This window comes from Acartia tonsa, chromosome 12 (genome assembly GCF_053477335.1).
Source record: "Acartia tonsa isolate MP-2025a chromosome 12, ASM5347733v1, whole genome shotgun sequence".
Classification (NCBI taxonomy): Eukaryota; Metazoa; Arthropoda; class Copepoda; order Calanoida; family Acartiidae; genus Acartia; species Acartia tonsa.
Window position 1 is genome coordinate 33,547,897 of NC_137271.1, and position 15,407 is coordinate 33,563,303.

General features: G+C 32.9%; 1 protein-coding gene across 1 annotated transcript; it reads right to left on the minus strand.

Annotated features, from left to right (window-relative positions):
• Positions 1-1,455: 1,455 nt before the first annotated feature.
• On the minus strand, positions 1,456-15,011 carry LOC145333750 (esterase/beta-lactamase LipL-like). Its single transcript, XM_080178974.1, has 23 exons — positions 14,945-15,011; positions 14,562-14,595; positions 13,869-13,952; positions 13,378-13,463; positions 12,882-12,903; positions 12,655-12,702; positions 12,237-12,308; positions 11,885-11,973; positions 11,320-11,372; positions 11,009-11,077; positions 9,740-9,801; positions 9,382-9,409; positions 9,161-9,236; positions 8,647-8,726; positions 7,920-7,999; positions 6,649-6,704; positions 6,072-6,145; positions 5,693-5,722; positions 3,552-3,614; positions 3,024-3,093; positions 2,564-2,621; positions 2,020-2,057; positions 1,456-1,864 (listed from the first exon to the last, which is right to left on the minus strand). Exons 1-23 carry the CDS (start codon positions 14,990-14,992, stop codon positions 1,802-1,804), a joined length of 1,383 nt encoding a protein of 460 aa, XP_080035100.1. The 5' UTR covers positions 14,993-15,011; the 3' UTR covers positions 1,456-1,801.
• Positions 15,012-15,407: the final 396 nt, after the last annotated feature.

The window sequence follows — 15,407 nt, forward strand, 5'->3', positions numbered from 1 at the left end:
ACCCCTATTTTAGTTTAGGAAGGGGTATCAAATTTTTAGTTGCACTTCGCGCACCCCTCTGGCAAAACCCTCTGCACGCTACTCATTAAGTATGAAAGTATAGGAAGAGGTGGGAGGGAGGGGTGGAATGTGGTCCACTGGTTGCTACGTGGTTAAAGCCGGACATGTCATCTCGATAAACATTTTGCACATATTCAAATGACATTGACCTACAAATTAAAACTCATATTAGTGACTCAAGTTGACAGCGCAAATTTTAATTTTACGTCTAGCAAAATCCAAGCAAAATTTGTATAAGTAATTAAAATTAAGGTTGTCAGGGGGAGGGCTAAAATTAGGGTAATCCCCAAACCCACACTCTCCATCCTATTTGTATGTTCATGCCTTCATGAGTAGCACAGTATCATAAACATTTTATTTCTATCATTAATGATATAATTAAAATGGCCAATATAGGTAAAAATGCCACACAAAAAAAGGTACTTGACAAATAAAGTGCACAAAAATTAGTTTTTATTGAAGCAATTTGATGGTTTTAGGCTTTTTATTGTCCTTCCACCCCTAGATGTTAAGGGCGCATAAGATAAAAATTTCGTGGTTGAAAAAAGATGAAATTCACAAAAATAGATACAATTTAGTTGAATCTATGGACTTTAAAACAATTGACTTAAAACCAACAACAAAATTTTTTACACTTTTACACGGGAATGACTGCTGTTTTTAGTATGGGGAAAAGTTGACTTTCTCAGCTGATATTTAAGATACTCTGTATTTTTTGTTTAGATACTCCTTGATTGAAAATAACATCTAGCATACAACTTACTTGTCAGTATGTAGGCCATGCTTCAAAAAAATTATAATACTTTGATACGTATTTTTTGTGATTTTGTTAAAATGTCTCATTTTTAGTAGCGAAGCTATAATTCAAAATGTCTATTTGTCCCTACGTTAGACACGCTTAGGGTGATTTTCTCAGCTCCTATTCAAGAAAGACGGCTGAAACTTCTTGTCAAAATCCACATCAGGTTGTCAGTTCGTCCATTTATTCTGAGCTGCGCTTCATGTGAATTTTATCAATTTTATACATATTTAAAATTTGGCAATAATTATAAATAGATGCACAAACAACGAGCTTATAAGTTTTCGATACAAAATGTAAGTTTTACAAGGACAATTATATCTTAAATTGGCGTTAGAAATTAATGAGTTGTTTAAACTTTTTTGTAAGATGGTGGCGTCTAAAGACGAAACGTACAATCTTTCTTTTTAGGGGAGGGGAGGAGTTGAAGGGTAAAAATTTAAATAGAATTCTCGTTTCTTTCTTTGTCTAAATTGTGAATTTCAATTTTGCGCTACTTATGGATATAATTGTCCTTATTAACGTTATTTTTTGTTTTAGATTCAATGGATGCTAGTTACAGACAAGCTATCATCATAATTTTTTCTTTATAAATTATTTATTTTCTTCTTTATAAATATATTTTTTAATGAATAATACATTTTTATATACTGATAAAAATTTGTTTTACTTAAACAGATTTTTATATTTTTACTGTATTAGAGTTTATTTTATCTTTTCATTTAAACAATTGATACATTTTGATCTAGATCTACAAAAGACAGGGCTCGCCTGCCGCGCCAAAGCCTCAAATTTCAACCAGTTTAGATGCTTTGCAAATTTTAAAAAAAGAGGATTGCCATATATAGCTAAGGTTTAGATTTGATTTTTTAAATTGTAAAAGATTGATTTTTCAACTGATAACAAGCGTCAGAGGCGCGGCTGCCGAGCCCTTGTATAAGATTATAAGTCAGTGCAGGGTTGATCTTGGTCATTCATCCACAGAACTGATCCTCGCTTCAATTTCTGTAATGTTAACAAGGATAAGTATATACATAGAGACATAGACGTCCAAGGGGGGGGGGTACCTCGTGGCTAAAAAAAACTGGTTTTAATCTTATAATTGTACATTCTATATCCGCGGAAAGCTGTATATAATACGATGCGAGAAATAACTATACCTTAACGCACTGAACAGTCTTCTCTTGTAGTTTCAAACCTGTACATAAAAAAACAAAAAAATTAAGTCATGACGTATTAAGTGATGTAGAAACGTGATCACACAAGTTAAACAGGATAACTTGGCAGATTCCGTTCATTTTGTATTTTCGAAAGAAATCCTATATTACATTTCTACACATTAAAGTAAAACACTAGAGGGAGAAAGGGTTAAATAACTGTATCTCCCCATCGTAACCACCTTGTGCTATTGGGTCATTGAAAATTGGGTGTTGTTTATATTAACACAGCCTAGTAGCAGAAAATAATTTAGAAGCAGAAATAAAAGGTCTTTGGAAAAGGAAGGGAGGTAGTTGTCTGTATATACATCTATACTATAGATCTGTTTTCTACACAATCAACATTAGCATATTATTCATGGTTAACAAGGAATATAAAGGTCGAGGAAGCGAAGCTAGCCTATAGTTATATCTGGCCCCTATAACAAGACACACAGTATACAGAAAAAGTAAGCAAGTTTTTAAAAAGAACTATGAAAAATAATACCTTTAGTATTGGCAAAATCTGTCCAGTCTACTAGAGTAGGCACATATGCAAATCCAATCTAAATATATACGAAGAAAAACAATTTTGTCCAATAAAATTTTTTTTTTAAAAAATAAATAGTTAATTACACTATATTTTTACTAGTGTCATGTCTACGCTCCAGGATTCCTCTAAAAGCATGCACTTAATGGGATAAGTAGACTCTAAACTTTCCATTTTACTTTGAAATCAAGAATTTAAGAAAGTATTTTTATGACGTTATTTTTTCCAGGGTGATCTCTTTTGGGTTGGGATTTGTGTACCCTTGGACCTTTAAGTAACTTTACTGTTAAGGAGAACCATGTAGGCCCAGCAGTTGGTGAGATCATAATCTACAGACAGACATATAAATTCCGTTAGTTTAAATAAGGACTATTAAGGGTTCTTAGTGCTTGTCTGAACATAGGTATAAAGTTCTTACCTCTAGTTCTGGATGCCATTGGAATATAGACCCTCCAAGCCCCATCCAACCAACAAAACCATCCAAATTTCTATAAATAACATTGATAAACTATTTTTCATTCGTAATATATTCTTATTAAATATAGAAAATCTATATTAAGCATTGATAAAAATGCTTAAGGTTAACATGAAGTAAGTCATTTTTGTAACTCTGAAAACTACATCAGATTGAAGATGGTGTTATGTTTACCAGAATACACTAATAAGTAAAGTAATGACAAATTTTTCACTTCAGTAAAATTATATTGCTAATAATTTCTAAATATCTAAAACAGTCAGTGATAATAGGCTCATTAAATTGCCCTAAACAAACAACCTTCGAAATTCACGAATAAAGTATAGCCAACAAAAAATAATCTATCATAATATTTTGGGGTAATGTCATCATTTTTACAAACCTGAAAACTTCACTATCTTTTTTAAAAATTAAGTCAGCTGCAAAAAATAACTAATATCTAACTAAATTGATTTAAGTCCAACGACTTACTTGAATAGCTCCCTCATTTTAAGTGTATTTTCATCAGTCACTGTTGAATCATCAGAAGGAGCCCTTGAATTATTCTTTTTATTTTTTTAGATCACTGATTATAGAGTTAGATGGTTCATTTCAATAATTAAAGTTTGTAGAAGTAAAAAGATGTATATCTATATAGGTTCTGATTAACTGCTAAACCGATGTGGTTCTTCTTTACACTGAAGCTTCTTAACAGTCTAGGGTTGGTAAAGAATTTTTTTGTGGGAGGATTAGGGTTGGGCCGAATATCCGGCCGGTTATCCGGCTATTTTCAATATCCGGCCGGATACCGGATATTAAAACTATCCGGCCGGATATCCGGCAACATACTCTTTTATATTTTACAACAAAAAACTCTGTTTTTTTTAATCTTAAATGGCTGTAATTTTCTTGTTATTGAAGCTAGAAGAACAATTTTTTCTGAGTATGTTTATCTTTATGTAAATTTTATATTAGAAATCTCAAAACATAAATATTGGCAGTGGCAGCAGTACTTGGCAGCTGCCAGCCGCAAACCGATGGTTGGCAGGTAAACAGCAACGGATTTTATGAAATTGTAATATTTCATGAAGATATACATATAAAAAAACCTAAGTTTAAAATTTGAAATCTTCAAGTAAAAATTTGCGGTCACGGGAACCGTTTAAAGATTTATGGAGACCTGGAGGTTAAGGGCTTGCAGGATTATAACTAGAACCTGAAATCGACTTGAACACCTATATTTCATATGAGGAAAGTAGAACGATGTCTGTCTGTCCGTCTGTCCGTCTGTCTGTCTGTCTGTCCCTTAAGATCTCGGTAACCACTGAACCGATAGGATTCTACTCTTCAGGGTATATACCTATTGGTCCTGTGGTGGTTTTAAGCTATTTTCTTGGGGGGTGGGACACCCCCAACCCCCCAAAAACAAAAAAATTCCCCCCCATTTTTTTTTTTTTTTTGCTTAAGATTTCCTTGGTCCTTTAACGAATTTCACCTTAATTTTTTCACCTCTTGGGACAAAGCCCCTAGAGGCTAGGGGCGAAGCCGCTAGTATTTCATATGAGGATGAGGATATTTTAGTATTAGATAACATGAAATGCTTTGTTTAAGTAAAAGAAATAATTTTACTTTTTACCTGAATGACCTTACCAGGTTTGCTGGCATCCTGTGCCCTCCAAGAAGGGAGTATTAAAAAATTTCAACTCTCAGTTATGTGTCATACCCATATTTCGATGCTGTGAGTATTGGTGCAAAAAATATGACGTAACAAAAAAAATTAGCCAATGAGAGGCCACTTTAAATTTTACCATTGGTCAATAACGGCCTCTCATTGGCTAATTTTTTGCACCAATACTCACATCATCCCATATTTCAAAAGTCACTCAGTTATAGCCCTCTACCTCTATACACAGAAAATGGGATAGAAAAAAACAGAGGGGGGAGGGCATTTAACACCACCTCCCCGCCCATCCTCCAACCGTTAGGGGTTGATATTACAGATTGAGGGTAGTAATAGTTCATTAGATTAATTGCTAAAAAGACAGATCATTTAATAGTTACTTAATTTTGAAGTTTTAACCTTAATTTTATATAATAAAACACCAGTTTATTAAGAAATTTGTTTTGCGGGTATAGTCCTTTCGTGGCAACGCCCCTTAAGGAGCGATTATTCGTTTTTTTACAGTAGCTTTCCTCCTATTTCTAGCCCCTGCAGGGGGCTCTAACCTTGCGGGGCCAATTGCCTAACCCTGCGGGGCAATCACCTAACCAAATATAACCTAGCCTAACCTAAAATAACCTATTAAAAGCAATTTCAAAAATATCCTTTTTTGATACTTTAATATGCAGTAATTTAGCCGGTTATCCGGCCGGATACCGGATATCCGGCATTTGAAATCCGCCGGATATCCGGTATCGGTATCCGGCCAAAAAAATATCCGGCCCAACCCTAGGGAGGATACCTTTAACCCTCCCAAGCAAAAATCGCCTATAGAAAAATTACACACTTCTCCAAACCAATATTTTTTTAATTGTTAAAACTAAAATTAAAAGAGGAGGGTCGACTTCCCCCCCCCCCGCCTCCACAACATTTATATATATTTAAAAAATATGTTTTCAAAAAAGCAATATACCTTATATTGTTAACTCCACCTTGACTAAACCTAAATAAAAAAGATTGAAATATTTTATGATCAAACAAAAATTATTGAATATAGTTCTTAGTTGTCCTAAGATTTAAGGGAGTAAAATCCCGATTGGCAGTGTCCAAGAGATTGTAGCTAATCATTCCCAAACACGGATGACAACTTCCATAAAACAAATCTCTAATATCAAACGGTAGAACAAACAAAGAGTAGAATTTCAAAACTTAATGACAATCCAAGGTTTGAAATCGATAGGACAATTGTAACATGCCTAGATTAACTAGATTTAAGAGCTGACTGTTATGTACGGACGGTCGTTCATACCCAAATAATAGAAAAGCTTCACTTCTGAAAAAGTCTTACTTACGAAGTGTTAAAGCTGAATAACATACTTTCTGTCGGATCTTTATGCATTTCGTTCCAGGAATTCTCACTAATAATCTTAATAATATCAAGGATTATTAAATCCATAAATAGCGCAGGTACAAAATGTAATGTACTAATTTTTTTTAAATTTTTATTGCATATCTGGTAAACTTTCAATATCATTTAAAGAAGCTTTTGAGAAAAATTAGAAATAATCCAAAAGTCAATTAAGTTAAAGAAAAAATACATTTCTCAGCTTCTATAAAAGATAAATAACTAAGAATTTTACGAAGTTCATGGCAATTAGTTGTTTATGTTATTATGTTATTTTCTTAGCTACTAATGAGGATTCTGATTTGAAGCCAAAGACTGATCTATTATAACTTGTTTGTCAGGCAGCAATACTTAATGTTTCCATTCTTGTTAAATTTTAATTATTGTTTAAATTACTAGTTACTTTTCTGAAAATTGTGAAACAATCGGTCCAAATGTGTACGAGATCTTAGTGAACATAAATAAATGTCTTACAAGCAAAAAGACAAAGTCATTCTGTTACTTTTATAGGATAGTAAGAATACCTTCTTTCTGTCTAGAGTACCTTTTCCAGCCATGAGAGCACCTAACTTAGCTAGACCTAGATATATAACATTAAAAACTTTAGTTACCATTCTGCTATTTGTCTGTTTGTGTGTAATACTAGTCTGTACGGTTTTATACATGCCTCTAACCCAATACAAAGATTAAAAGTTATACAGACATAAAGACAGATCGAAATATGAATATAGTTAATTACAACCAAACAGACAAACAACAAATATAAACAGATGAACAGAAAGAGAGGTAAACACCTGTTGAAAATGAGACAGACGGGCAGGATAACTGTTAGGAAGTAAAATATACGTCATACGAAAAGGATAAACAGATAGACAGAAGTATAGATAATGATATACAAATAATAAACACTACAGATAGATTTTAGACAGACATATTAAGACATACTAATCGTTAAAAAGATATACAGACAGACAGACGAACAGACATAGAAGTATTGACAAGCAAAATGGACAAACACATAGACAGAAGAATAGACAGACAAAAAGAATATCAGAATGACTGACAGACAGGTAGATTTCAAAAAGACATTGGCATAGTGAGGCAGACCTAAAGATAGACAGACCACCCTATACACAAATCACCTAACGTCATTTGAAGCATTGAAGGCTTACAGGCAAGCAAACAATATGCTAAATCGACATTAAGAGATATAAGTTTTCCGGAATTTTAATGTAGGGAGGAGATTTGAAATCTGCATCAAATTTTAAGGATTTTTTATAAAATTCGTTTTTTGAATAATTCTTGATCTAAAAGCGGAAATACAAATTAAGTTAATTAATTTTAGCATCCGTGATTGGTGGATTTAAAAAATCAGCGCTCTGATTGGATGTCGTACATCATTCAACCAATTAGAGCGCAGGTAGTTTAAAATCCACCTATCCTATTGGTCAAAATAAATTAACTTAATATGTATTTCCGCTTTTAGATAAAGAATTATACAAAAAACGAATTTTATAAAAAAAAATCCTTAAAATTTGATGCAGATTTCAAATCTCCTCCCTACATTAAAATTCCGGAAAACTTATATCTCTTAATCGACATACACAAAATGATAGACAGACAAACCAAGAAGCATAGATGGTATATAAACAAGCAAATAATATGTTAAATTGATATACACAAAAAGATAGACAGACAGACGGACAGATATAGACAGACAGATGGTCAACATGGCCAACAGACAGACTTGCACAAACAGACAAACATACAGACAGACGGACAGACAAACACTTACCCCTAGCAGAAGAATTAGAGCCAGCGCTAGGAACCTCAATATCTCTTCGAGTGTTAAACAGATCTACCAGCTTATCTATTCTGAAAAACGGGGATAATATCGGAAGCTAGTAAAAGTGGCTGACTCAGATTAAGACGTCAATAAGAGGCCACTATAAATTTTACCATTGGTTAATTACAGTGTATATTGGCCTCTCATTGGTTAATTTTTTGACGTCATAATCGTCATAATATCAAGAAGCAACTAGATATATAAAAGTAACAGGATCTGTGTCTGTGTGTGGCATACTGTCTGTACCAAGGGATCTCTGTAACCGCTGAACCGATATGGATCTACTTTTCAGTTTTGGGAAAGTTTGAAGGTAAAGAGGGGTTCTCTGCGACTAAAAGCCTCTAGGGGCGAAGTAATATAACTTGTAATAAAAAAAGTCGTCATTACTACCAAGCTTTGCCCTAAAATGGCTGAAATCACAAAACCTTTACAAGTTTTTATTTCTGATTATTCAGCTGTAAGTTACAGTTGGTAGAAATTATATATGGAGGACTAGGTACTCCTTGAACAGGGAAAACTTTATAAAAATCATTAAAATATAATTATCTTTACTTACAGTAGAGTAGTTCATATCTTTGTTGAAACTAAAACTTACCCATCCCCAATACAAAACTTGCCTGGAAATTGTGGACTGTACAGTCCAGCCATTTACGAGATCTTACTTGTTATTTATTACCTGAACATTGGTATCCCCTTGAATGGGGCAGGTTGGGAGGGTTTGTTAGATCTAAATCCAACCATAAGTATTCCAGCTACCTGCAAAAAATACATTGTAAAGTTTTAAATTTATTTTAAGTTATATGACTGTAAGTGATTAATGTGACCCTTTTATGTTATACAAAATTATCATTTATAGATTTGAATTATTGATGAAAAATTTGGTTACTTTGTACGTATAAATCAACATAGGCCCAAAAAACGTTTTTATGGCAATGATTGAGAGAACTCAAGTATAAAACATGTTGGTGGTCCGCAAAATTAAAGGCCCAATGTTACATCAAGGCAAAAATGAGTGATGCTTCCAAAAAATACTTTGAGAGTGAGGGTCTGAAAATTATAAAAAAAGAAAAATACAAACGACCTTTAGTAGACAGATTAACAGACAGACACAAGTGATTTTTAGAGACTATGCTTTTCATTAGAAATAGTTTAAAAAATTATATATCTAATTAAAAATGTAAATATCTTACTGTTTTTAGAAATGTTGAAATTGGTAGATCGTCTTCGGTTTTAGGAAAAATGCTTTTTTGTAGCACATCGAATACTCTAAAAATATTACTTTTCATGTCAATATAATGATTTTTTAGATCATTTATTATTGTGAATAAATTTAATTATAATTCTATTCTTCAACTGTTATATTAAGTTAAGAATTTATTATATTATTTAGAAAAAAAAACTTTATGCTCACCCTCTGATAGTCAGATCTGCAAATCTTTCTAAAAAACAAAATAATAAAGTTAATTTTTGAATATGACTAATTGTATATTGAAAAAAGTTTAAATATGTTTTCTAATACTTCTATCGTTCGGTGACTTAAAACTTCGGCTACTTTTATCAAATCTAAGTTATCTGAGTATAAATAACCTTTAGGAAGATCTTTCGCACCAATATTTACATCAACAACTATTATAGGGCGGATATACCCTAAGTATAGAGTAGCTACGCTATAATTAACCTTTAAGTAGATATTTAACACCCAAATGTTCACCAGCAGCTATTATGAGACGGACATACCCTAGTTTTATAGTAACTACGCTATAATTAACCTTTAGGTAGATCCTTTACACCAATATATACATCAGCAGCTAACGGCTCACAAATTTCTTCCCTAAATATATATGTATTTTAACAAGGATGGCAACCACATTGAAGCGAAGCTCAAGAAATCAATGTTTTTCTGTCTGTCTATGTTTCAATTGTTTATCTATTTCTATCTAATTATCTACATATATCTACCCATTTTTCTTTCTATCTATACTCGCAATTGCGACCCTAGTATCTAAGGGCTCTGTATTCATAGGGGTAATTAACCCCTTACAGTCGGGCCCCTTGCCGCACCCTAATCAGTCGGGGGGGGGGGGGCCGTTCAACGCCCCCCCCCCCCTATTATCTCAGTTCCTATTAGAGCTAGAGGGCTAAAATTTTTTGTGCAAGTCCCCTGTGTTATGATGAATTTCCGACCTTAAGTAAGTCAAGGTCAATTTTCGCTTCCTTCACCCTTTTATTTAACAACCTTTGTTTTTAGGTCCTTTTTTACTTAAAAATTTCAAACGGCTGTAATTTTTTTATTTTTGAAGCTAGAATAAAAATTTTTTTCCAGAAAATGTTTATCTTTATGTAAATTTTATATTTTAAATATCAAAATATAAATTTCAGCGGCCGCAGCTGTACTTTGCAGCTGCCAGCCGCCGAAGTCGGCGGTCGGCGGGAAAACGGCGGCGGATCTTTATGAAATTTTAATACGTTATGTAGACATATAAGAAAAGCTTAAGTTTGAAATTTGAAGTCTCTAAGCCAAAAATTGCGGCCACAGGAGCCTTTTAAAGATTTCTGGAGACCTGGAGGATCAGGACCTGCAGGATCATACCTGGAACCTAAAATTGACTTGAACACCTGTATTTAATATGAGGATGTACTACTAGAGGATATTTTAGTATTTTGGTAAGATAAAATGCTTTGTTTTAGTCAAAAAAATATTTTTGCTCTTTACCTGGATGACCCTGCCAGGTTTGCTGACATCCTGTGCCCGCCAGGATGGAGATATTCAAAAAATTTCAACTCTCTGTTATGTCTCATACCCATACTTAAAAAGTCAAGCAGTTTGGGCTCTTTATCTTTCACACACAGAAAATGAGATAGAAAAAACCGGATGGGGGGGCGTTCAACGCCCCCCCCCCCCGACCGTTAAGGGTTAAGAAGGGGTCATAGAAATATCCTAAAACGATCACAAGGTTTCAATCTAGATATGAATTGGCCTAAAACCATCCCATAATTTTATTTTATATAAAAGGATATCTATCTATCTATGTGTCTACCTGAGAATTTGTCCGACAGTTCTACCTCTGGGGTCTGCGCGCCTTACTATCTCATTTATAATCCAACCTCTAATAAAAAAGATTTATACAATTTCTTTAAATTCTTATAGCTTCTTCGTACCTAGACTCTTGAATATGATACACTCATTCCGTCAGTCTGTCGGTAACACAACAAATATCAATACAATATTTCAAGTTCAAAGTCTTCCTGATTACAAATTCTAGGAAAATGTTATTTTTTACGACAACTGAACATATGCTCTATGTTTAATAAGTTTGTAGATACAAAAATGTTTTGTATTGTAACATACCTGGTAAAAAAGTGATAATCCCTTTTCGATCCTGGGTCATAATGTAACATTTCCTAAATGAAAAAATATTTTACAAAAAGTAGGTTAATTTAAAAATTCACGGAAAAGCTTATTGTTGCTTTCCCTCAAAGTTACAAGCAAGTAGATAATACTAAAAAAACAGTTGATAAACATAATCGGACCAAAAGTTCACAGATAAACTGGCCCCCTTTTGTTTTAAATCTTTTCAAAAATAAAAAAAGGGTTTTCTGATCAACTAGGAACCTTCAGATGGGGCAAAAGTTGAAATTTCATTTACAATCAAGAAATCATGACCCAACAATTCATTCTTAGGAAGCTTAGGCTAAAGTAAACTCGATTATTCATGGAATCATGATCAAGCATTTCATGAATTTTTGGTTTTTATTTCAAATCATTATAAATCAAATTATGAGAGAAAAATAACTTTAAAAAAAAATTAATCTCGCAACCTCAATGAAGAATTTACTCATTAATAATTATGCCTAGACTCAAACCCACTACATTTGCAAAAACTATCAAGATTGAACAACAAGCAAATACCTACCTTTTCAATAATTTGTCCTATGCAATTTTTCTTTATATTTTCTGGAGTTAATTCGTCCGGTTCTAGGGAGACACTGAAACCTGGCATACCTAGATATAAATATATATATATAGTTAATTGGTCGGTTCCAGAGATACACTGAGACCCTGAGACCTGGCATACCTAGATATAGATTTATAGATAGAATTGGTCCGGGTCTAGAAAGACACTAAAGATTTGCCAATTTGATTGTTAATTTTCCTTGATTTTCTATCTATATTTCTATATAACTGTCTTTCATATTCATAACCCATGTATTCTGTCAAATATATATATCTATCTATTCATCTTTCTGTATATCTAATTATTTTACCTAATTCATGACGCATAAGCTGCGCTACTGTGGCAGTTTCTTTCCCTTGTCCTGTGAACTCAGGCCAAATTTCTATATAAAAATGCATGTTATTTAGTCAACAATAACATAATCAATTTATGTGAAAATAATGTTAAGGTCTTACAGTGTAAAAAGCTTTAGAAATGCTTTATTCACTTAAAGCTAAGGGTGGGGACATTAGACAGTAAATTACACTGGTACCTAACATTTTAAAACCATGAATGTTTTATAGATTATTATGCTCCATAATAATGGGAATGTTGACAAGAAGTTTCAGTTGTCTATCTTAGATAGGAGCCGAGAAATCACATTTTCCCCATGCTGTTTGTAACAGACAGACGGACAGGCAGACATTTTAAATTATAGAGATGCTTTGCTACTAAAAATGTTCTTTTACCTGATATTTTCTGGTCATAACTGAGGTAGTTATTGTCAACCAACCAGGCTTGGAGAAAAAGTAAAAAATATACAAAATGAAAGGATGTTTTGATGTTTTTTTTAAATTTTTTCATTAGAAAGAATCTGTACAATTTGCTATTTTATGTGAAGTAGGTTTTATGCTGTTGGCAAAAAATAAATTTTGATACCTACATCAAGTTTAATAACTATTGAAAAAAAACTTACCAACGACTATGGCTGTAACACTCTATAATGATAAAAATAAACATAATAAAAGCAAATGTAATTTAAAAAAAAACACGTTTAATGCCGTCTTGAGGCCTCTAGAAGGGCTGAATTCGACCCCCAAGTTTAATTTTAGTTTCAAAAAGGACGAACCCCAAACTGTCCCACTTTGAAAAAGACGATTCCAGAGACGTCATATACGTTTAAGGAAGGGGGAAAGAAAATATCTTCCCTTTTCTCCCATCTCTTTTGAAGAGATTTTCTTCCCCCCTTCCCTTTTTCTTTCCTAAAACGTATATGACGTCACTGGAATCGTCTTTCTCAAAGTGGGACAGTTTGAGGTTCGTCTCAAAAAGAAAATAATAGATATAAATCTTCCTATTAGAAGCTACAATGTAAAGGAAAACCATATCGGTTCAGCAATTAGCGAGATCCTTTGCTACTCACAAATAGCCAGACATCCTGTTACTTTTATATAAGGATCGAACATTTTTACCTTAGAACTACTAAAGATACTAGTCAAAGAATCAGGACCAAAATTAGACCCTTCCGCTTTACACCATAGATCAACAACTTTTTTGCCTAAAATAACAATAAACCATTATACATCAAGAACATTAAATATGTTATGGCCATTTCCTGCAAATCGACAGAGCAGCTTCCGAGATCTGAAGATTTAGACAGATAGATAGACAGACAGTATTCTACTTTGTATTATAGATAGTAAAGTAGTCATATTCCTATAATAAAATTATAGGATCTCTGTCTGGATGTCTCTTTGTCTGTGTACTGAAGGATCTCGTTAACTACTGAACCGATATGGTTCTCCAATTCTGGGTAATTCCTGGATAAGGTTAAAAATAAATTTGGGAAGGTAAATTGCCCCTAGAAAACAATTATCCCACTCAAATTTCTTTTTCTTTTTAAAACTAATATTGAATGCGGCCTCTAGAGACTAGCTACTAGTAATTGAATAATTTGCCTAACCTTGATAGAAAACACAAAGCTGGGCATTTTCTTCCTTTCCATTTTGTACGTTTTCCTCAAATAACTTTTTTACTGGCTCAAAACCTAAAAAAAATCACAAATTTTGTATGCGTAAAAAATTAGCATCAGTGCCGTACACAGGATTTTCCTAGGAATGTCAACCCCCTACATAATAAACTCCTTTACGTCCTTTACTTCGCGCGTAAATTGAGTTATATTATGAATTACTAGCGGCTTCGCCCCTAGCCTCTGCTCCAAGAGGTTTAATCAACCTAATTTTGTGTTATTTAGATTTAAAAAGAGAAAGTAAAAAAAAAATTTGGGGGGGATTTTTAATTTTTGGGGGGGTTAGGGGTGTCCCATATCCCAAGAAAATAGCTTAAAACCATCTCAGATCCAGTTGGTATATTCTCTGAAGAGTATAGCCCAATCGGTTCAGTGGTTATTGAAATCTTAAGCTTCAGACAGACAGACAGACAGACGGACAGACAGACATCGTTCTACTTTGTATTATAGATTATTCAATATTCAAAAATCACGAAACCTATACATAAGAATACAATATTCGGTATTGTTCTGAAATCAATTTATTTTCGTAAAATTACAACCGATTCACACACATATTGAAAAAATATAATAAACTTTCAAAAGATAATTTTAATCAGATCTTTTGAAAAATTTCTCTAAGTTTACCTAATTGAACATGACCAAAAACTTCTGAAGACTTCTACAAAAGATAAAAATATATTTTCATCAGATAGAATAATCCTGTTGATTTAAAACTATTATTAACAAAAGTACCATTTGCGTAGATTAATTTATTTGCGGGAAAGTTTGGTTGCTGAAAATAAAGGAGCGTTTTATAAAACTTTGGGGACTATTATGATATACTTGCCAACGCTCACACCCTGTTTTTGTTGATATAATATTTTATATAGATTTTAAATCAGTCCAAATATAAGGAGAGACGAATTAAACAACTCAAAATTACAATTTTGTCGCCTAAATAATTTTTTAGTATGGCTAAGTACCGGTTTTAATCCGCGATGGAAAAGATATTTATATATTTTTTATTCCTGTTCAGAACAGTATCTTGTCTGTAGGGTAGAAACATAGTTCCCCATTTTAAGTTTATTTTAATCTGAAAATTATCAGGCACATAAAACACAAAGTTAAACAATGTTTACTAGCCCCTAAAGTTTAATAATAACGTTTTTTTTTCGTTGACTAAATAACTTTGGGGAATTTTATTATATTATTTTATTATTTTGATTGGTTGGTTTACTAAGTTGAATGGCAAAACGTTTTAACCACTAATTGGTATCTACAGAAGGGAAAATTTTGAGTATCGTTATTTATCGGGCATTGTTATATCCCTTTAGATGCCTGACATGTACTAAAAGTTGAACAATGTCTGTCCATCTCTCTTTGTAACTTAAAATCTCGTTAACAGATATGCCTTAGTATGCTTGTTAATGTCGAAGAAGCTTGTTGAGTTCATGAATAAATGTCTTTAAAGTGATTGAATGAGAAATCATC